Here is a 23,366-nt window from a genome sequence, read left to right as displayed (position 1 = left end):
CTTCCAGAGCTTATCACTTGCTCTGAGCACTACATAAACACTCCTCTGGTGTCAGCTGGACTAAATACCACCTTCATGAAGGGAGGAACACAAGAGAAAAACATGCCAAAATGAAGAAGAGCAAAGCTCTCAATTTTTTCAAGTGGAAAGCCAAGTTCTGAGCAACTAGGAATGTGACAGCTGTGGGGTTTGATCAACAGTACCAGTAACCAGGCAGAGTGAGATCTTTGCTGTGCACCAGCAGGTGCCGTTCTACTACGAAAATCCTACAAAATGCAAACCTTTTCCATAGTGTCTCAATCATGTGGCTTAACTGTGGCTTGGAGATACTGTACTTTGAGGCAAAGAACAGCCTTTGAGTCTTGTTCATTCCTTAGCATCTTGGATGCAATGGGAGCACTCTTAAACCAATGCTGAGGAAAAGCAGTCTCGCAATTCTAAGCCCTAAGTTCACAAAAAGATCTGCATGTAATATTCATTGAGAGTTCAGCTACAGAAAGTTTAAAGGATCAGTCTAAACATTCCCAGGACGCAGTAACATTTTTTTATTTTGAAGCATTGGGATTGCAGCCGTTGCTTTTGACCTCTTTGCCTAGCTTTAAAACGAGGTCCTTATGATACGCTCTTTGAAATAGCACCTCAGAGCTGTATTTGTTTCAAAGTCTAGCTACCCTCAGCTCTAGCAGAAGACTTCAAAAATAAATTTGTTTGCAGATTCTACTCCTACACTTTAGTCCCATCTACAGAGGAAGCCCAGACATTTAGTAAGATTGCAATAGGGAGAGGGGACAACTTAGTCAAACCAAGAAAGGAGAACTACTAACTGATTTTCCTCTGTCAGGGACTTGGGAGCGTGCACATTTTCTCAAAAGAAGTTATAAAAGGGCAGAGGTAAGAATTCAAATACTGAAGAGAGTCCCCATTATATCATGTAACTGATGGATTCACACAGATCTAAACTTCCTCAGCATCACAAGTCATTCCTTTAATTACTAAATTACACTATTTATTTAAGATGAAATATTGATTTCCATATTTCTTGGGTTCTATGAAAGCAAAAAGCTACAGTAGCACAACGCTGGGTGATATTGTGAATTTCACAGAGGTGCCTATGGTGTGGAAACCAGAGGGAGTTAAGATTTCCTCAAGTTTGGAAGGAAAAGTGGCAATTCCTCAGAGAAGTATAACACACTGAGAAAAGACAAGAATACGTGAAACTGCCACCTAATGGTGAAACTATAACTCTGAAGCAGGATTAGTAGCCAGCACACACACACAAAAAACTACAAAAATGCTGCTTTGACCCACGTCTTGAATGTGGATAGACTTTTTTTTCTTCAGCAACATTTAATTATATGCTGCTTCCTACAGCACTGGCTACTGGTGAAGCAAACGTGTATGTTTTAAGTGACAAAATGTATCTTCATCAGGTATGTCGTTATTTTCTCAAACTGGCAGATTTGAGTCTCAGTTTTATGCCACAGATAAGAGACTGCACAATGAAGAATATAATAAAGCCAAAGTTCAGTCCTGGAGTTTTTGAGGACTGATAATGTCTTAATTTCTAATGAAATTAATAATGATTAATAATGCATGATTGATAATCCCCGTATGTCTAGAGAAAAGGGATGTTAAGCTCTCCAGCTGCAGGAGCAGACACACAGCTTCCCATGCACAAGAGCCACTTCTCTCCTTTTTCAGTATGAAGTGATTCACAGGCTCCAACCCCAGGCTCACCCATGTGCCAGAGAGCACACGGTATTTGCGGTATTTGCAGGGTACAACATGCCTGCTGCAGGCTTCCCCCTAAGCATCTGTGGAGGGGCTGCAGGGCAGAGAGGGATCCCCGAGGGGTGGAAAGGCTGGGCACATGCAAGCGCATTCAGGAAACAACGTGCTCCGGTATATATTTCACGTCCATTTGAAATGAAGGAGAGCGTAAAGCTTTTCCCCCAGGGGGTACCCATAGGACTTTAGCGAGCAGAGCAGAGCGGGCGATGGGGAAGGAGGCCGTGGGCCCAGCGCTGCGGCCTTGCTGGGACGCTGAGGGAGGCGGCGCTGCCTGAGGCCGTTAGAGGGCGAAGGAGGCTGCGAACGACTCCTCGCTTCTGCCGGTAGTGCTGGGAAGCGCTCGCTGCCTGTCTTGCAAGGGAGTTAGGGCAACACTCTCTCCTCATGGGGTGAAGAAGAAGGCAGAGACACGGAGCACATCCCAGTGGTCCTCCTGCACAGCCTCTCTGCCCCGCCAGCTCTGCCCCCAGTGCCGCTCGCCAGGCAGGGACCCAAGTTCCTACCTGCACCGGTACCAGTGTGGGATGAGCAGGTATCAATTTGAGAGAAGCTTTCCCTCATTTGCACCTGGAAAAGCTAAAGATCACACCACAGAGAACATCCTGTTTTCTAAAATAAGCAGCTGAAATACTCTGCGACAAAACAGGGAAAAGGGTAGGTCTCCTAATGGATTGGGTTTCTTGCCCACAATTCTCTTTATATGAAATCTCCAGCACAATTTGAAAGCATTTAGGTGCCCGCGAGAATGCTTTTTGAAGCAGCTTTCTTTCACAGCAGAAACTGAGACAGAAATAGGAGCCAAGCTCCTCCAGTGTCACACTGCAGAACCTCAGTAGTGCAGGAGCACAACCCGACGCTCTGAGTTACCATTTCACCAGCTCCTTGCCACTCTTCCACACCTTTTAGGATGCTCCAAGAGCTACCTGCCCCTCCTTGTCCCAGTCTTCAGCAGACGGGCACTGAAAAATTGTCAGAATATCAAGCTGAAATCAAAATAATGAGGAGGTCGATAGTTCCCTTGGAAACTGGAAAATAATTCAAAACCCTAAAAAAAAATATCTAAATCTGTAAGGGAAAAAGGACAGCTCTTGACATCACTTGAAACATAGATGGTAAGACTCTATAGATATAACACCTGTTTCTCTTTCAAATTCTGCAGATAAAGAGAGAATCAAAAGGGGAGGAATTGAGGCACAAGACAGTTTTTTAAGATTTCAATTAGCCTTTTATTTGGACTAGGACTTATTTACTGCAGAGTTAAGCATCTTTCATAGTTACAGATTCTCTATTTATATCTGCTAACTGTGCAAATTTCCCGGTTCCCTGATTCCAGACCAGCTGCTGGGCACAGCTGTGCTCCAACAAACACACCAAAACCAGCAGGGATTGCTGCAGGACTGTCATAACTCCCTGATTCCACCTGCATCTGGAAGAGGAAATCATAGCACTTTTCTCACTCAGTCCTGACACAGCTCAACAGAAAAAAATCAATCATTCATATATATAAATATATATATGTGAAATACATATATATATATACATACATATATATATATATATATAAAAAATAAAAGGTCTGAGAAGGTCCCAAGATTTAACACCTTTTAAACACAACACTAGCACATCCACCATGAGGTACAAGGTTGCCAACACAAAGGATACAGGATATAGGTGCACAGTCACTTGCAAAACCCTTGGACAGAGCAGAGGACATCCTGGGAGCAATTAGATGTGTGGACAGATCAAGGTACAGAATTGCAAGCAGTTTACTATCCGGCACCAAAGCAACTTTCAGATTATCAGAAAGAAGGGGATGTAAAACAGAGCAACTACCAAAGTGCCTCAACACACTGCAGCTGTAAATCTTTAAGTAGGTTTCAGAGTGTAAATTTCATATTTGTGTGGGCACCAAGTTCAAGGAGAGCAAAGCTGTATCTGGGAGAGAGGACTCGGGCACAGCCTCTACCCAACACACACTACCTAGATCCTATCCCTGCTGTCCCCCAGACACTGGCAGTGCACTGGCTGTTGTGAGCATCATTCTCACCGTTAATGAACTCTTTGCTCTCTAGACATGTCGCTTATTTTAAGGGGATTTTACTCCAAGAGATCGTCCCCTAAACTCTACACAGGGCAACTCTGAGCTTTGTCAGGATTTCTTGCTTTTATGCATCAGAACCCAAACGTTTTGTTTAAGATCAAACAAAGCACATGACAGAGCAGGACTGTAATGCAAGTGAACTAAATGGCAGACTACTGCCCTTAGTGCTGCCCAAACTAGTCTCCCCCTTCTCCTCCTCCCTCTTTTTCCTTCCTGATGAGCAATCTTTGGGAGACCAGCTGGGCAGTCAGAAAAGCCTCCGTCCTCTGCCTGCCACAAAGGTGCGTAGCAGTGAGCAGCACCAGCCTCACCTGCTCCTCCTCAGACACTGCCCACAGAGAACAATCCTTACAGTAGGCTCTCCTGTACCAGCACTTTACTGACAGACCCGGGGTACGCTACACTTCCCATGTTTCCCTTCCTCATACCACTCTGCGTATACCTCTTCTAATTGGGATTTGAGTTTTTTCTGGCAACAGCTGCTCCTTACTCTGTATTTGGAAAGAAAAAAAAACATCTTTAATAGCTTCCTTTTCTCCTCTGACAGCGTAACATGTCACATACTACTGTTTCCAATTTGCCCAAGCATAGAATTTGTTCCACAATTCTTTAATATGATCTAGCAAAGAAACTGAGGTATCAAAAGTGTGTTTCTTTTATTATTTTTACATAATAAATTATTCCACCCTTCCTAATTCAGAATGAGTTATTATAGTAAGTAATTACACTAAGAATCAGACAAACTATACTTTGGGAATCAGTGTCTTGCATATTTTATACATTTATTCGCTTTCTCACTAATTGGGAAAACATACCAAGTTATTAGCGGTATTTAGAAAGAAAAAGATCTTTTGAAGTTGGAAGACGTTTCCAAGTTTTCATTATTCAGAGGAATACATTTCAAAGATCCATCCAAGCTAGAAATAGAAGAGCTAGACAGATCATTCAGCTCCCTTCCCTTCCTTCCATCCTACAAAGCACATTACGTTAAGGAATATAGCAACCTGGCCATACCTGTGATCTTGTAGCCACTTTAATTTCTAGTGTTTAACTGATGTGATTGCCATCCTTTCCCTGGGGTTTCTGTTCTAGCAAAGTAAAACAAAATATCTAAAGCTTATTAACATGGTGTTTACCGTGATACTCATCACTTTCCTTTTTTAATTTAAGCCAGTATTCCACAGTTCCTGTGAACTTTCTTAAATAAGTCCCTTACTGGGGCAGTCCTCCCATCAGTGTGGATTAAATCATGCTCCCCTCAGGTTATCATTTAACCAAGTAATACACACTGAACTCTTCTAATCTTTCTCTGTAATTCCTCCCTTCGGTCTCCTGACTACATTTCAACTTTTTTTTTTTTTCTTCATGTTTCCTTCACATTGGTGGATTTTAGTCTAAGCTACTTGACAGGAGACTCCTTACCCTTTTTTTCTTTAATAGGAAGCAGGTGTAGAAGCTTGTCGGGGGAATACACTTTTTATACTCACATTTCTTGAATATATATTTCTACCAACAAAACTACGAACAATTCTCACTAGCATGCCTGTAAGCTAAGTGTCCGACAGCACTTCATTAGTACACAATTTAACTGGTGAGCAGTTAATATTCAGGATTATTATCCTGACAAAGGTCAATGGGTAAAAGTATTTAAGACTCCCTTCTTCTGTGCTCTGTAAATCTCGTATCGCTATTGAGTTAAATATATTCAGCCAATCATTGACACCATACAAAATCTCATCATTTGTTTAGTGCTTCATAAAGGGCAATGAATAATTTTACCTTTTCAATGCCAAAGCAACTAGGAAGTTTTTCCCCTTGAGTGGCTCAAGTGCTACGACATTTGATCTACAAAAGGTTGTTTGTATACCTCCAAAAAAAATCCCAGAACTGTGCCTGAAAAACCACACAAGGATTGCATTAGCATTGAAGGTATAGAAAAGTAGTACAAGATAGAAAGCCACTGCTGTTTTAAAAGGAAATCTCTATGACCTTTAAGGATTTTTAATAAATGCTGGTGGTCTGGGCAATATTGTCCCTTTGGGGATATAAACTCAAATTATTAATACACAAAACCAAAAACTGCACACACATCTGTACTGATGAGAAAAGTAAAATACTACGCATCGTCTAGCAATAATAAGAAAATGAGTTAGATAACACAAAAATAAATATCTATCACTAGGTCAGATTTTCTACCTGTTCTCATGCCAAGAGATGCATTAAGCTCAAGAAAAACTATGAAACCGAAATTCAAAGATTAACTAAAATCAGCATTTTGCTGGTGTTCAGCTTTTCTCATCCTAGCATCTGAAGCACCTAATGACTGATGATTTGTTCCCCTTGCAACCCTTCTATGACTTATGGAAGTCTCAAATATCTGCTTTTTGCAGCTGTGGAAGAAAAAGCACAGAAAAACCTAACTCGTCTGATGGTGCTGGTAAGCCAGAAAGAGAATCAAAAGGTGTATTGGGCATTTTCGTGAAGCTCTGAACTAGTTATATCCCATATATGCCAAGGCTTGTTTTGCAAGAAGCCCTGACCAAATGTACTTAATATTCCAGCAGCGACATAGAATTTACATGACACAACCACCCGTGCTCACAAAGCTCACCTCCAGGTACTGCCAACGGAGCAGCAGTCTTGCAGAGCAAGCAGGACTGCGCACACCGTAGAGGTGGCTCTCTGTGCCGGGTGTACTGTGGCACACCTTCTGAACAGCACCTGTGAGGCAGCTTTGCAAAGATTTTGCAAGTAATAGCACAGTTGTGGTTTTACCCATGGTCCTGGGGAGATCACTGTCTCCTCTCCCTGTCATGTAACATTTCCTGAATGTTTATTTAATCCTTAAGTTATAGTTTGTGCAACTTAAGTTTTGTCTTATAAGCATGTCTTTAATGACTTCCTACACATATTAGTTGTCCCTGAGTCCCCTGGATTCCGGCCAGGCACACAGGGAACAGCAGCTGAGTTAGTGCAATACAGGATAAGAGAGAGGCTGGCCCATGGGGAGCTGCACGGTAATCAGCTTTTCATTACTGCTTGGCTGAAAGGCCTAAGTGATTCAGCAGTGCTCTTCTGAGTGGGAAAACAGACGAGGAGGAGATGAAGGAACTCAGGTTCTGATATGAATTATCTCCATCCTATCACAGTATAGAGGTATTTATCTCCAGGAACTGCTAATAAAATAACTAGAGACTATATCACCATGTCTGTAGAGGTCTGCAAGTGTTATTTTAGGGACCTCAGACAGCTTTTTCAAGGTGAAAAAAGTAGCTTAGTGACCTAGGAGTCTAATGACTAAATTATCTGATATCTTAGATTCAGACATTTAAATCCCAATGAAGTAAATTCAACCCCCTCAACCTGAACCTGTGGCTAATTACTTTTGTAATCTTGAGTAGGTACCTTAATTGTCTGTGTCTCAGTTTCCCAAAATGTAAAATGGTAATGATACCTATCTCTATATCTGCTTATATGCTATTATAACACCCCTTTGTACAGGATCTTCACTTTGCATCCTTATGAACAGTGTAATGTGGGTGACACTTGTTTAGCTTATTCTGATAGCCCAAGGACAGATAGAAAGGTCAGTAACTTACCAGCTTTCTCCCAGCTATGACCTTGCCTGTTCCCTGTAAGTTTGAAGGCTCTCCCATGGGTTATTTGTATACAAGGGTATAAAAATTGACCCAAGCCCCGTCTCTGTCTTCCAGAGAGAGAGATACAGAGAGGATAGTATTGTGATTTGGCAGGCCCCACATTACTGTGGCAGAGAAGACCGTAAAACCTGTCACCACTGTGCAACCACAGCCTCAGCACAAGTGTCACATGGGTTACATTTATTGCCTGAACGCTTCCATCTCACCTCAGTACCGAGCATGTCTCAGTCCCAAACACAAACAAGCTTAATGCCAGGCCCCCGTATCTTCCCTCCCAGTTGTATCAGGGTGGTTTCTCCTTCCTGCCCTGGAGTCCTCCTAGGTAGCCTTTACCAAGGAGTTGCTCAAGTGTGTAACCCAGAACAGTTGTGAAGCAGGAAAAAAAAAAACATAAAGCCACTTGCAGGTGCCCAAACAGATGCTGAGCTCCATCTCCCGGCATGCAGCATCTCTTCTGTGCCTAACGCGTTATTCCCTCGCAAGGGATCCACATGGGAGAAGAGAGCTACGGGTGTCACACAGCTCTAACAGGGTTTTATTGGTCAGTGCTTTGATGGGGCACATTTATCTGGTAGATCTCCACAGCTCCCGGGCCAGCACACCTCCCTAACCTGAGTGACGGGGTGCCTGGGAAGAGCTGACTCACAGCAGAAGGGATGTGGCGGCTGTTTCAGAGCTCCGCCTGGAGAACTTACCGGCTGAGGCCTTGCTGGTGGTGCAGACCAAGGAATGAACTATAGGCAATACGCACACAAAGAAGGGTAAACAATCAACTTTTAACTTTTATGGTTTCTCTCAGAATAAAACGGTATAAAAGGCAATAGATTGGTTTTGCAAATAGTCACCAGCCAGCAGGAAAAGACAAAAGAAAAAAGAAATCACAGCGGTGTAAATCAACCTGGGGAGAAATGACTAAACGAGGACACTGATTGCTAATCTACATCCTGTCACTCTGACTGTATAAGCAGGTTAGCTCAAGAGGCCATGTGTGAAAAAACAGCCCCATAAAAGCAGTGTCTTTCCTACTCTCATCTGTATTCACAGTGGACCGGGTTTTCATTTTATGGCTGGAATGTTCTTGTTTCTTCTGCAGGTCCATTAGCACTGTGCACGCTGCACAGTCAATACCAATTCCAGCCTACACTTTTCTGCCTTTTTTTATTTGGACACAAGTCCTTCTGGCTGCTGGATCCACTACTCTTTGACATCGCTGTTTGTGGTGTTCATTTATGGTTTTTGTTCGCTTGTTTTTGTTTTAAGCAACCCAAGTACCTTTGACTTTAAGTAAAAATAAAAAATAAAAGCAAAACCTGAGTGAGCCACTTAAAATACAGCATGATAAAACATTTCTATTTCTTTTTACTCTAATCCCCTTAACCTGAAAGGGATGCAGGCTATAAAACAACGCAAGAAAAAGATACTAGCCTACACGCAGATTTGTGATGCTCCTTCAGGAACAAGGAGGATGACAGTCTGGGAGAAAAGTAAATCTCCCTGCTCAATCCTGGACAGTTTCCACCCCGTTCACCAAGGTGGCTAATGCCAGCTCCTCCACATCACTGAGGTTCTCCCTGCATCACGCCAGGACTCCTGCAAAGTAGACCGCCACCTATTACCTGTGCTTTTCTTTAGCCACATCCTCAGCACACCAACACTGTGGTCAACAAGAAGAACAGCTGGAGTTATTAAAAACACAGCAATTACCTTGGCTGCAGTGCTAAATCATCCTCTAGAAACACTTGACAGGAAGGGAAAAGCTGAAACTCTGCACTGGTCAGTCCACAGAGAGGATAGAACAAACACATGCAAATGCAGAATAAAGGAGATTTGCACAAATTGAACAAGAGGGCTGACCACAGAAAATGGAGCAGCAGTGACTTTGGGGGCTTACATCAAAAAGAAACCACAACAGAAGAGAACATCACTTTGGAGTTGGTAACGAAATGGTGAAAACTTGGATGCGTCCCTAACCAGAAGCTGAGCTGTTAGCCTTCCATGTCTAGGAACCAGACCTCCTACACTGAGGTTAGTGCAAGAACTCTACAGTTTCGTGAGATTGCTTTGTATCAGGAGAGTCTTTACATTCACCTCATGTTTCTCTTCAGTCACAAAGACTCATGCCAGAGGTTGTGTGTGTTGTTTTTTTTTAAGTTATAAAATACTTGAGATGTTTTCTGTATTCTTGCATTTTTCCCACTATTTGGCAAGCATGCCTTTTGCCAGTCACTATTTCAGGGGTAAATCTCGTCCTAACACAGCAGGTGAGACATGCAGCACAAACTCCTTTCTATTCTATGCAGCACAGCACCCCTTGCTCTGCTCCCTGGGCTGGGTGCACGAAGGTACCTCATGGCTCTGCCTTCGGCTTTCCTCTTGCAGTCACACAAGCAACAGAGGGGAAATCAGCTATAGAAGAATTCTTCCTTTCACTACTCTACTTTGCAACTCTACCAAAGACCCAGCAGGTCAGAAAGACTGACCTACCTTCTAATCTCTAACGCAAATACTCCTCTAAGAGAGGAATAAGGCATATAAAGGATAGCTACTCTGCATATATTTCTCATTCTGCGCACAAGCATAGGATTCCCCAAGCTGTCAATCTAACATGCTTTTCAGCTGACGGCTGAATTCTCATTTTCCATTTTTACTCATTTAATGAAAGGTACTGGATAAAAATTCACTATTTAAAATACTGTATTTTTCTTTTCTCACCAGTTTGAAATGGGGCCTGTGGGTATTGGGGTAGCCAGACTTAAAAGTCCATTTTCACATGAATCCATCTGAATCCTAAACTCTACTGCTTTGATACAACTTCCAAGGGTAATCCCCTCCAACCAATCCTGTCCTTCTGCTCCCTTTAGAAATATTGCAACATAAAGGATTACAATTCTTCCTTCTTCAGGAACAGAAAAATGTTAAGTTGCTCAAAGGAACACGAGATTAGGATGGAAGGAAACCCGTACCCAGAGGGGTCTAGGCTGACCACAAGACGACCTTGCCTTACAGGCACAACTTTACAAGTCAGTGCCTGCAGGCCATAAAAAATGGAAGCATCATGAAACTAACAGGACTTAGTATCAAGCTGCTTTTCTTGTACATTCTCCCTGCTTCCTTGCCTGTTCAGTGAGATGACTTTTGCACTAATGTGATGGATATGTCCCAAGTTTTAGGTTTTACCTACTCACCACACGCAATCATCACAAAGTAGCTCTCAAACTCATATTGAGATTTCATTTTTCAGGATACAGCTTCCCTCTTCTGCACCTTACCTTACCCCCCAATTTTAACCTGCTTGTTCTTGATTGTGTACCAAAAAAACTGAGGATGCTGGTAAGGATGCAAATAAAGGCAGTGAAAATCATCTTTCCTTTGTGTATTCTTAGGCCCTTTAGAAGAGTGAGTGAGAGTGGTTTAGTTCAGGACTGTTATACCTTGAACTCTGGTACCTAGCAAAGGATTGACCAGGACCACCCTGTGACCTGGTCTGTTGATTAACTGCATTTGAGAAAAGGCAGAGAAACCAAGCAGATCTGATTGAGCCAATACACACCACCAAATACGACCTTTCCATGCTTGTGGTGATGTCTGTGCTTTTGAATATCCTTTCCATACCACATAATAGCCTAATCCAATCAATCAGTGTCCAAGGGGTGACTGCCCATCTCCACATGGAGAGTCAATTAAGGGAGCATCATGAATGCCAAGTCCTTCCTCTCCCCCTGAGATGAATAAAGAAGAAATGAGAGAGAAAATGAGAGTGCTGTGCCAATGTCTGCCTTTCAGCTTGAAGGCTTCCACTGGGCAAAGTGCAGAGACAGAGAAAGCTAATTTCATAGATAACATCTCCAAGGCCTACACAGTCACTTTAAATACTGGAAATAATTTTTCATGACAAATGATTCTACTTCATCCTGGCCACTTCCATCAAGAAATGCCATTACTTGTAGGGACAACTGATAGTCTCAGCAGAAACACAAACTGATCTGATGCAAGGGTATGAAAAGCAAAGGGGGTTTTGAAGCCACAGGGACTGAGACCAGCCACTGAGCAAAGACTCAAAGATACCATGCGGTCTGAAGCAACTATTCCACAAGATGGCATCAGTTTATCTCCAGCCACCTGACCGGTCACAACAGACGTGGTGCATACTCAAAACAAGCAAGCCCATTCTGGATCATAGATCTGACATGTACAACATATGACTACCTGGGAGAGTTAGGATGAGAAGATGAAATAGTATTTCCTTTCTGCATGGTGACTTATCACTCCAGATGGTCCAAGATTTCCTAAGTTACGTTCACTCAATACAGTCTGATTCAAGCAAAACACACCTGCTATGATAACCTTTCCTTTAACTTGAGAGTTATCTGAGCAGCATCATGCCTTGAGTTATAGATGTGGTGCAATTTGTGGTTTGTATTAAGAAGCCATTGGTCTGAGCTGTCATTTATAAAACGGCAGATAAATATGCCACTACAGTATTAGTCCTGTAGAAGAGGCCTATACTAGCAAAAGTATAAGATGCTAAAAAGCATTAACTAAACATTCTTACTGATCCACCCATGTAACATCTGTTTTGTTGTTCAAGTGCCCTTTGTAGGAACTGACAGTGGCACAAAATCTAATAGTTTTGGATGATTATATTTCTTCAATAGGAGGAGCTTGCAATAGCTACACTTAGCAATATACAGCCAGAAACATAGTTTAGAGAAAGATAGCAGAAATTATTTTTCTGTAGCATTAATTAACATATTAAGATGAAATAAAGAGCACCTGGCGTACTAACAAATTCGCATGCAGCAAGGAAGGCAGACGTGTCCTTAAATATCAAGAGCATACAATGATGGAGACGGGATTAAGACAAAGGGACAAAGGCAAGATAAAAATTCATAACCATATTATTGTAAAATATAGGAGAGAGAATCAGTTGATTTTTATATGGTCTCAGATTTTCCAACTGCTCAACAGATGCTGTTAGATATTGTCACGTCAATAAGACTCTTCAAAGTTCAAGTTAAACAGCCTGAAGACCATGAAATAATCTTTTCCCCAAAAGATGTAATCACCCTGACTGCAGAATTAACTGCACACTTCTGTACCGAGGATATCACAAAGGCATTACAAGGCCATCACTTGTCCTGGTGATATATATTCACAGTGGAGTAGAAAGGCTCACAATATGACTCCACACAACTGGAAGACTGAAATTGTTTCTTAATATTGCTTCTCTTCCTTTACAAGGCCCACCTTGGCTGTGCTGTCCTTACTGGCTCTAGAGCAACATCTCATGCATCTTTGGGAGCTGTTGGGATGTTAGAACAGAAATTACCTGATGGAAGGCAAGAAAAGGAGGTAAAGATGGAGACTACAAAATCTGTAGTTAGAAGCTGAGTTTGCATAAAGGCCTGAGCTTAATATAGTTGAGAAAAACAGCAGTTAGAAAACCAAACAGTACTCTTTTATAATGAGACAGACAGTCATTATGGAGAGATACAAGGGAGTTAAGTACTAAAAAAAAAAAACAAAAACCACCACAGGCCTGCGTTTCTTGAGAACTGTGTACAGTGTATGCCACAGTAGTAGCTGCTTGGGCCAGCCACTGAGGGAAACAGCCATGTATTACAAACAGATTGATGGTAAGTGAGAAAATGAACTTCTCACACAAATGCCCTTAGCAAAGCTAACATGCCTCAGGTCGTATTGAATAGAGACTTTACTATGAAATTAGTAAGGTGCAAATACAAATGGGTGTGAAGGGATTACTTGAACTTCTTCCAATTTCAGATGGAATTTTTTTTTTCTGCTGTTTGGAGACATTCTCGCAAATTGTACAGCAGGGACCCACCTGGCACTAGTAAATTAATGAAAAAATGAGTTGTAGAATAGACCTTCTGATCTCTAACATCTTGGATTTTATCTCATGAAATCATAAAAATTATTCGGATATTTTGACTTTCCTGAAGTCTTTGAATATTCGAGATCCAGCTGGGATTAAAAGCATTAAAACGCTGCAGCAAAGGCTTTTCTCCTGATACTTCCAGCACCCCTGGGAACCATCAGTCCTATAAGAAAATCTATTCTCTGCAGTTACCTAGCATAACACTGTAGACTTGGAAGGACTGGACTGTCTAAAAAGCATCAACATATTTGAGTTTTTTTTTTTTTTTTAAACAAACCTTCAAATATGTAATCATCATCAAATATCTTCACTAAAACAAAAATGAAATCTATGCTGCTACCTGTGCTTGAGACATCAACGGATGCAGCACTTAAACCATGTAGTAAATGATTTTGTAGCATTTCTTATTACCAGTAATTTTACAGCATCCCAGTTTATTGCATACATAATGGGCAGATGTTTGTTGTCATTAAACTGTTCTTAGCAAATATTGCCATAAAGGTACTAGGCAGATAATAAAACTGAATGCATAGCCCTGTGCTCAACATCAGCATTGCCAACAGCAGGTACATTGCTGTTCACAAACAGTGTGATGCAAAACACAGAGAAAGCCTGGTTTGCTGCGGATTTAATCGCCCATCTGTGAGCAAACCCAAACAGGAAAGGACACTGGTTCCAGCCCTGGGGAGAACTGGAATGGGATATCTTTGTCTGCTGCAATAAACACTGGGTGCAGTTCAGCAAATGAAAAGAGCTGGAACAAGACCTTTCTTTGTTACCTGGAAAGGACTCCAGGTATGCCAGTTCTGAACAACTACCTTGAAAGGCTTAAAATCTAAACTTCATTGTCCTTTATTTCTGTCTTAAATGGCTGGCAGTCTCCTATCAACCCGCATTTTTCTAATCTTATTAGTATACTCCTCGTAATAAAAGAAAGTCCAACCGAGGCAATTAAGTAGGAAAAAGCATTAAGAAGTGAGTGATGAACAACATTCAATTTTCACATTTTCACTAGCCTAACACTATCTGATTTTCAGTAGTCTTGTTCTATATGGCCTTGTTCCTGGGCTTTTGGCTTCTGCTAAATTTAGGTAGAAGGAAAACATTGCAGAGAGCTTTCAGGATCAGCAGAACAGATCCCAATCACCCTTTGGAGCTCATGGCATCTTCACTGCAGCTACAGGAAATAGCTATGTGAATACAACACACTTTCATCTCCTCCTGCTTGTTTAATGCCAGAGCCTTGGGGTTCTTTTCAGAAAAAAAATCTGTGGGTTGTGAGGAGGTACTCTGTTATTACAGCAAGGAAGCACATCACGCTCCATGAGCCAGACCTCAACTTCCACCTCGAGTACTTCCATTTAGTGCAATTAACAGGGGGCTGCTGTGACCTGATGCCATGGCTGATGTTGAGTACTAACAAATTAGAAACTAAAGAGCATAGAAGACATTAAGTACCTTAAACCACTAAAGAACCTTCACGGCAGCTGAACCACTCCACCTTTTCCCGTTCTCCTGCCTGTCTGTATCAGCCCTCCAGCCGTTCTTGCGGACAGACTTGCAACGCACCCTAATTTCTGCTGGGTTCAATATGAGAAGGTATTTCACAAACACCAGGAGGAAACATGCTACCCATTGCATTTGAGGATCCTTTTTGTCATCTCTCACAAAGTTCACCCTACGTCTGATGCCTTTATTCAAACTAACTAGCAATAAGGCAGACCAGACGGAACAAGGTATTCTAAAATAGAGACTTCACTGCACCGTTCTCTGATATTCCTATTCCTTCTAAAACCCAAGTATGCAAGAACGACTAAATACTATGAGGAGTACAGCTCCAAGCTTTTTTTTTTTTTCTAATGCCTGACACATCACAACCCAAGGCCTAGCAAACTAAGTACAATACATACTTGCAGTCATAATAACTTCTATCACATCCAATTCTCTGTGTCTGCCTTTTATTTCTGACAAACCCAAAAAACACCTTTCATTTTAGGAGTCTCTGGCATGACTAAATCTTGCTCTCCACCATGCATACTTTAATCAGGCATAATAGGAGCTCGATGAGCAGGGTGAGGCAAGGAGATCATAACCACATACATCTCAGATGCAGGCACAACGCCATGTGAGGACACGTTATTGGGAAGTCCAAGTGTCCTCATGAGAGGACATCTGGGCAAGGGTGGAAGAAGGGAAGTTGTTCTGGGGAAAAAGATGGGCATTTGGCAGGAACAGAGAACTCTGTAATATGAGCATTCACAGACTAGGAAGAGTAGACTAGAAGGGACTCAAAGCATCATTTACGGGAGGGCTTGTTTCCTATCTGTCAGCCTCCTTTCTATCTTCTTTGCCTTATGTCCCCCACCCCAAACAAGACCATCTCTTTTGTCAATCTGGGAGCCTTGGCAGTTTGGCACTCAGTTCCTCCCTAGCACCTTCTGGAGTGCAGCAGTAGTGAATTATCAGACCAGGATCTCAACATAATCAATGAAAGGAGACAAGGCAAATCAACAAAAGGAGGCAAACAGATCACATAATTGCTTTGGATTTCTCCTGAGAAGCAACTACCTCCTTCCTCTGACTGCACAGGGAACTTCGGTATTTAGCGCAAGTCCTCATTGCCAGGTCTCGACTTGTTTTTAATCTCAGAGTACTTATCAGAGCTATCTAAAGAAGGAGATCAGAACACTACTCTAATTGAGTTCATGCCACTTGCAAAGCCAGCAGTCATCCCACATCTTCTTTTCCAACCCTGCTCACAGCCACACCACCTTTCCCTTCCAACAGCTACTGGGGGATCTTTGACTTTTTGGAAACCTGTCCGAAGGCTGCAATGTTTATAGTGGTTCCAAAATGCTCTTCTCACATGATTTCCAAGATTGACACGCTGATTTAGACTAGGCAGCAGAGAAGCATTACAGAATTATGATCAAGAATGGGAAGCTCACTTGCCACTGGCTACAGAGTCAGGCCAATACGATTCACAAGTCTGTGGCTGAGAAAACCTCTGATGTCTTCCAGAATCGTCTAAACCAATGTAGTCTGTAAGAGAGAACTGCTGAGCTGACATTGGCATAGCCAATGCACATCAATCTTATGACGCGACATTTTCACCCATGTCCCCACAGCACGGATGGCAGTGTTGACGCTTCAGCTGTTTTAAGGACCACTGGCAATTAACTGCAATTGCTGCTTAGGGCAGCATGCTGCAAATTGCTGGCTGTGAGAAGCCTTATGAATGATCACAGATATTCTGCAGTAAAGCCTAAAAACCCTACCCGGTCTGTCAAAAGAATTCTACTCATTAATAAAAACTCCCTGCAAAGAAGAAAATCCTCTGGAGAGCAAATGAATTACAAAATCTCAAATCTGCCTAATATTTTGTGCATAGCGCCTAACTTTCACAGTGTTTCTCTTGGGTCATACGGTACTGTGATCTACAGTAAAAAAGGGGTAGTGGGGAACACTGAGTGGAAAAGTAGCTTCTTACATATTTATGGCAGAAACTTAAAAATATCCAAACTTCCAACTCTGAGACACATGTTATAACCATTATGCCATGGTGCCAAAAAGGTAATAGAAAGAATGTGTTGAAAGCCCTAAGATTAATAGGGCTGACAGTTTATAGTTATTTCTTGGGTGTACTGTAAGGGCAGCTCAGCCAGAAAGAAGTGTTAATAAGCACCTATTGAACAGAAAACTTGGTTTCAATACCAGTAAACACTCTATAGGAAGTATGTTATTTTTTAAGTGATCTTAGCACTGCATTTTTTTAACTGCTCATTCCAAGGGTGTCACCAGTACACTAAGGACAACTATTAATGGAACCACCTGGTGTTCAAGAGTGTACAGCTCAGACATCTTACATTACTGAATTCACTTCCTTGTGGTCTAGAATATATACATGTGCCTGCCTGTACCAGCCATACTCTGGTCTCACATCTCCAATCAGATGTCTTTACAATAACATAATGATAAGGGGCAGAGACTCTCCCACCATCTCCTACAGATCTGATTTCATCAGAGGTGAACTTGGAAACATGTTGCTGTTAACACAATCCCATTAGCTAGTTCTACCAATAAACAGCCATCACAGAAATCCTACCATGTAAAAAAGAGGAAGACTAGACAAAACTGGGGTATGCCATCTGTTTCATGCAAGAAATATCACAATAATCCAAAATTACACTTGATAACGTTTCCGGTAATATGCCTGAAACTTGTCATATACAGCAGGATTGTCTGCCTTAGAAATCCAACTGTACTCAGCTGAAGTGACCGTAGAACCTGAAGAAAATGACTTAAGAATTAGGGAGTGAAGTGGCAGATGAAGAAAGTTCATGAAATGAAAGTGGAAAAAGACTGGAAAGAAACCATCTGAGATGAGAGCTTTCTTAGTGTGGGGACCAGAACTCAGCACTGGGAAGACCAACATGGGCAGGAGAAAGTATGATGGAACCACTGGATTTTGTTCTAGTACTCCTGCACACCTTCAGCTCTGCATAACTGAGGTCAGAAAACTCAACTTACCTCGCTCACACGTTCTACCCCAATAGCCAGTGCCAGTGCAGTCACAAATGAAGCGGTTCCAGCCATCCTTGCAGACTGCATTATTCTTACACGGGTAGCTGTCGCATTGCTTGGTGCTCAGGCGGGAGCAGGAGGACTTAACTCCTGCTGCGTTCTGTGCCTCTGCCAGCTGCCGGATGTTCTTGCTTCGTCCGTCGATGAACAAGTCTCGGATACAGCCAACATAGCCGTAGTTCAGCATTGCTGTCCAGAGCTCTGTGGGAAGGATGAGTCCTGCCCGGTTCTCTGGCAGCCCACCCAGGTACATGTCGCCTTCCAGATCTAAGATCTCGCTCTCCCCACTAGCGGTGAATGGGGTGCGTCTGCTGTTCACTGATATAGTACCTAAAAGAGGAGGATAAGGAGACATCAATCAATGCTTTAACTTACAGCCTCAGTCTAGTTCATTTCTTCCAATAATTGAGTGAGGTTTAAGGTTCAGTGGAAGAAAATAAAGATTCTTCCCTGCCCAAACACACTCCTAACAGAGACAGTGATTCTTACACAGCTCCCTGTCCTCTTTAACCCCAAGCCATAAGTGTTTCCATACAGTGACTGGATCAGCATGTGTCTGTACACCACCTTGTAACATAACATCACAAGCTTAGCAATGCAACGGCTAAACAATAACATGTAAAACCTGAGCATTATTCAATGGTATTCATCCAGCAAAGCAAGGATGTACTGAGAACATACAGGAATCTGATGGTATCAGAACTAGAGAGGAAAAATAAGCAAAAGAATATTCAAAGTAGGTGATCTTCCCCTCTGCTCAGCCTTGGTGAGGCTGCACCTGGAGTACTGTGTCCAGTTCTGGGCTCCCCAGTACAAGAGACACGGAGCTCCTGGAGAGAGTCCAGCGGAAGGCTACAAAGATAAGGGGACAGGAACATCTCTCTTATGAGGAAAGGCTGGGAGAGCTGGGCCTGTTTAGCCTGGAGAAGAGAAGGCTGAGAGGGGATCTTATCAATGCGTATAAATATCTTAAGGGAGGGTGCCAAGACGATGGGGCCAGACTCTTTTCAGTGATGCTCAGTGATAGGTTAAGAAGCAACGGGCACAAACTGAAAAATGGAATTTCCATCTGAATAAGAGGAAAAACTTATTTACTGTGAAGTTGACAGAGCACTGGAACAGCTTGCCCAGAGAGGCTGTGGAGTCTCCTTCTCTGCAGATGATCAAAATCTGCTTGAATGTGCAACATTTTCTAGGTGACCCTGCTTGATCAGGGAGGTTGGACTAGATGACCTCCACAAGTCCCCTCCAACCTCAATCATTCTGTGATTCTGTATTAATTCACATGACATAGCTGTCACAGTAAACATTTCATCAAAGCTGGACCTGGATGATAGGAAAAAATAGACCCTCGTCAAGTGAGCAAATGACATCAAATTGGGAAGAAAGGTTGATGAACGGACAGACAGAACTACCAGTCAGAGAAACCTTTATAAGACGGAGAAAAGGGCTTATAAGAAATGTTTAATGTACAACTATAAATGCAAAGTCTTGCACCTGGAGAGGAATAACCCCACACATCAGTACAGGCTAGGGACCAGCTGGGTAGGGAGCAACTCTGCAGAAAAGGACATGCTGGACAGCAACTTGAAAATGAGCCAGCAACATGCCCTTGGAGTGACAAGAGGCACTGATCGTAGTTGCAGAAAAGGAAATTCCAACTCTCTGGAAAGGAACATTTTTCACCTTGAGAGTCATCAAACACTGGAAACAGGAACCTCAGAAAGGTTGTGGAATCACCATCCTTGAAGGTATTCAAAACACAGCCAGGCACAGCACTGAAGGAAACATGGATTTCAGCAGAGTTTAGGCTAGAAACCTCCAGAGGTTTGTTCCAAAATAAATTATCTATGGTTTTACAAAGAAAGTTAAGTATTCTAAATTCCATTTTACAAATGGGAAAATTGAAGTAGAGAAAGACAAAGGTTATCTCTGAAGAAAAATTACTAAAACTGTAGAGGTTTCCATATGTTCCAAGCAAGCTGTGGGCCTACTACACTGATGCCATTCACAGCACATAAATTAATCAGAACCTATAATACACAGATGTGATCAGAACATATGAAACAAGTTCGTAGAAGCCAAGTGACTTGTTTAAGATCAGATGTCTAAGGAAAAGCAGGGATCATCACACAGGTCTCTCTTGTCACAAAGCAGCATACTCTTCAGAAGAGCACTCAGCAGCTTCTGTGATAGGGACATCTGCCCACAAGACTCTAAGCAAAAAAATCAGCAATTCACTCTTCCTAGCAATAAATCATCACATCCAATTGCCTTGTCATTAAGATAGCCTGTCCTCAGAGAGGCCAATCCATGCTTTAAGATTAATTCCACATCATTGCATTTTTATCATACACCCCTACGATAAGGTGGGAGAGTTTAGTTAATAGAGTTAGTTCTATTTTGTGTCTCTGTAAGAAAGTGCAGTCATGTACATATGCTCTTTCTTCAGCTGTAATAGGTATCATCTTGGAGAACAGCACGTATGACACAGAGACAAGGTATTTCATGTGTGTGATGTTCAGTAATAACTTAGGAATAATGTCAGAGGCAGCAGAGTGCCAGAAGCAATAGAGGCGTTACAAATTAAAGGCTCACAGAGAACCAGGGTTATTTGATGAATCATTTTATAAAAACCAGCTGCAGCACTGCAGACATTTTCCCCTTTACATCTTAAGAAAAAAGAAGACGTGACAATACACCTACAGTTGTAACGGCAGCGTGTCACAGAGCCACAGGATCACAGCGACCTTTCTAGTGTCTGCACTGCCACTCCTCAAAAGCAGCACATGGAGTACACATTACCCAAAAGACTAGAACAAGCTGAAACACTGGAAGGGCTAAGCTCCAGACAGCTGCTACTACAGAGAAAGCAAACAACACCTGCAAAAGCAACAAATGTGAAGACCCCACCCCCCACCCCCCAAAAAAAGAGAAGAAATACTGAATACCAAGGAGAAGCATAAAACCTGGAGCAAGAGAAGGAAATGTTAAAAGCAAACAGGCTAGACACCAGCCTAAATTTTCTGCCAGTATTTTGTACCCTACAACTAATTCTGTAAGGATGTGTTACTAGCTCCAGCGCACAGGACTTTTAAAGCCAAGCTGCTGAGATGGAAAAATTCTGAACTGACCCTACAAAGGAGGAGTTAGATGGGCTAACATTTTTTTTTTTTTTTCTTTTTCCAAATCCCTGTATTCAAAGCACTGCACTACACTGATGAAACTGTAGAAAGAACCTTCCAGGAAGGTTTTTAGAGTCTCAGCAGGTAGGATATCACATGTTTTGTAGCCAAAGACCAACCAAAAACATTGTCTTGTGTAACATGCTCAGTGTTCTCCTGCTGGAAACTGTGACAGGTTTTGTAGGAGCATTCCCAAAGGACAGAAAGGTTACAGGACACGAGGTGTCCATGTCCAGCCTGTCAGCTTCTGTCAGAGCACGAAGGAAAAACAGCTTTTGTTCCTCTGGCAGGCAGCTCAGACCAAAGCATACACAAATCCTAAAGGGACTAGAGATGCCAGAGGTTATTTGAGCAAGACTGCTGTGCTTCCCCAGCATTAGTGAATATTTGGATTGTAGGCTATTTTATAGGCTCAGCAGAGCCTGAAGTTTTGGACTGTTCCTGAAATGGAAATAAGTAAGGGAGATGACACCTAGCAAAGGACTGGCTGCTTTAGTAGTAAGAATCAGAACCTGTAGGTCACTAGCTCATTAAAACCAAATAGCTATGTTGTGGCCCACATTTGGTAAGTTCATTATTTCAGTTCACTTTCTAGACACCACATATCTGCATTTAAAAAACAAAAACAAACCAACCAACCACAACAAAACAAAACAAACAAACAAAAAAACCACTACCTCTAAGGTGTAGCTGTTCTTTAGTCTGCATGTGGAAGAAAAGCCAAGGACTAAAGAAGGGATGATCCTCACACCTACCAAAGCACCACACGATAAACGTGGTTGATGCTTGCTAAAGGTATGGTGTGGAAAACTGAATGCTGGTATCCTGGTTATCTGGGAGACACATCGTCAGTCACTAGAGTCATTAACCCAGCACTTGTCATCAGCAGAAAATGTATTTTTAAAAAAAGGAGAGAACATGCAAACGTGTTCATTCTTGTTGAGCTTGTTGCTTTTAATTCACAGCCTGTTATCTCTAATCAGTGTTCTGGGCATCACAAACCTTTCTGCTGAACAACCAGCAAGTCAGTCCTACAGTGTCATCCATGAAGTAGCAATCCCGTCTGTCACACCCTCCTAGATGAACAAACATGGGTACTTCTTGTCCCTTGGGTTTTTACCAACTTCCTTAGCACAGAGTTTAGTGTCATTTCTCTCTCCTCCTCCTGCAGCTGCCTCTTCAGGGACCAGACAGTCCCCAAGTGAGCAAGCAAAACTGAAGGCAGTACTGAATGCTAGTAATTGAGTTTATCCTTGGAAGTTAATTAAATTTTAGCAATTCTAAAGAAATCAAAGCTCAATTTATTTATTTATTTAGGGCTTCTTTTATAAAATGTTCCTATCGATGTCTTTCAGAGATAGCAATATATAACCACACATATTAAGCCCTAGTAGAGCACAATGCAAAATACAAAAAAAACTCCTTACATCATCAAAAGAAAAAACTAGCTTCAGGCAAAGACCTGTTCAAACAGCTAGGCTTTGCATACTATCTAAAAGTCAGCTCTTTTGAAAACTTAAGGCAAGCAAATTCTAGCGCTGCGTTCCTCTGTACCAAGGACATTCTGTGACTAGAAAAATAAACTTAGGGATCTACTACTATCATCTGAAGATCTCCAGACAAATCCCAAATCCACTTGCAAATGTAGGCAAAATTCCCTTTGAAGGGACATATGGCCTGGCTTTCAGATCCCACCAGTCCAGGAGGAATTCGAGTACAATTGCTCACATGTTCTCAAGATGAAGTTACATTATTTATTTTGTTTCCTTACACAATTTCACAGTCACCATGAGTATGCTAGCTTTATAAACAGCATTAGAAACAAACAAAATACCTCTCTGTAATCGCAAGATAAGTATATTATTTGAAGTAAACTAAAACACATTTTTGAAAATGAGAAGCTAAAAGGAAAAATATCCACTGAATGCTGACCCAGATACTTTAACTAGGATTGCTGCAGGCTTGGTATCCAGGCTGAGAGTGAAGAAGAAACCTGACTGAAAATTCTGAGATGCTAAAGGAAACAGAATAGGATGAAAATGTTGATTTGTTACCATTTGTACACATTAATTTTATTTTCCTTATGACAAAATCCAACCCCCATTCTTGAAAGATACAAGATCCAGAAGATGGTAATATCAGATCAC

General features: G+C 41.9%; 1 protein-coding gene across 1 annotated transcript in view; it reads right to left on the bottom strand.

Moving 5' to 3' along the window:
* Positions 1 to 23,366, bottom strand: part of NRXN3 (neurexin 3) — a 981,410-nt gene that overhangs the window by 663,086 nt on the left and 294,958 nt on the right. The window contains exon 10 of the mRNA XM_035539906.2: positions 17,981 to 18,364. Coding sequence (XP_035395799.1) covers positions 17,981 to 18,364 — 384 coding nt within the window. The remainder of the gene's footprint in view (positions 1 to 17,980; positions 18,365 to 23,366) is intronic.

The sequence above is a fragment of the Cygnus atratus genome, chromosome 5 (genome assembly GCF_013377495.2).
Source record: "Cygnus atratus isolate AKBS03 ecotype Queensland, Australia chromosome 5, CAtr_DNAZoo_HiC_assembly, whole genome shotgun sequence".
Lineage (NCBI taxonomy): Eukaryota > Metazoa > Chordata > Aves > Anseriformes > Anatidae > Cygnus > Cygnus atratus.
The sequence above is the reverse complement of the archived record's forward strand: the minus strand, read 5'-3'. Positions and strand labels throughout refer to the sequence as shown.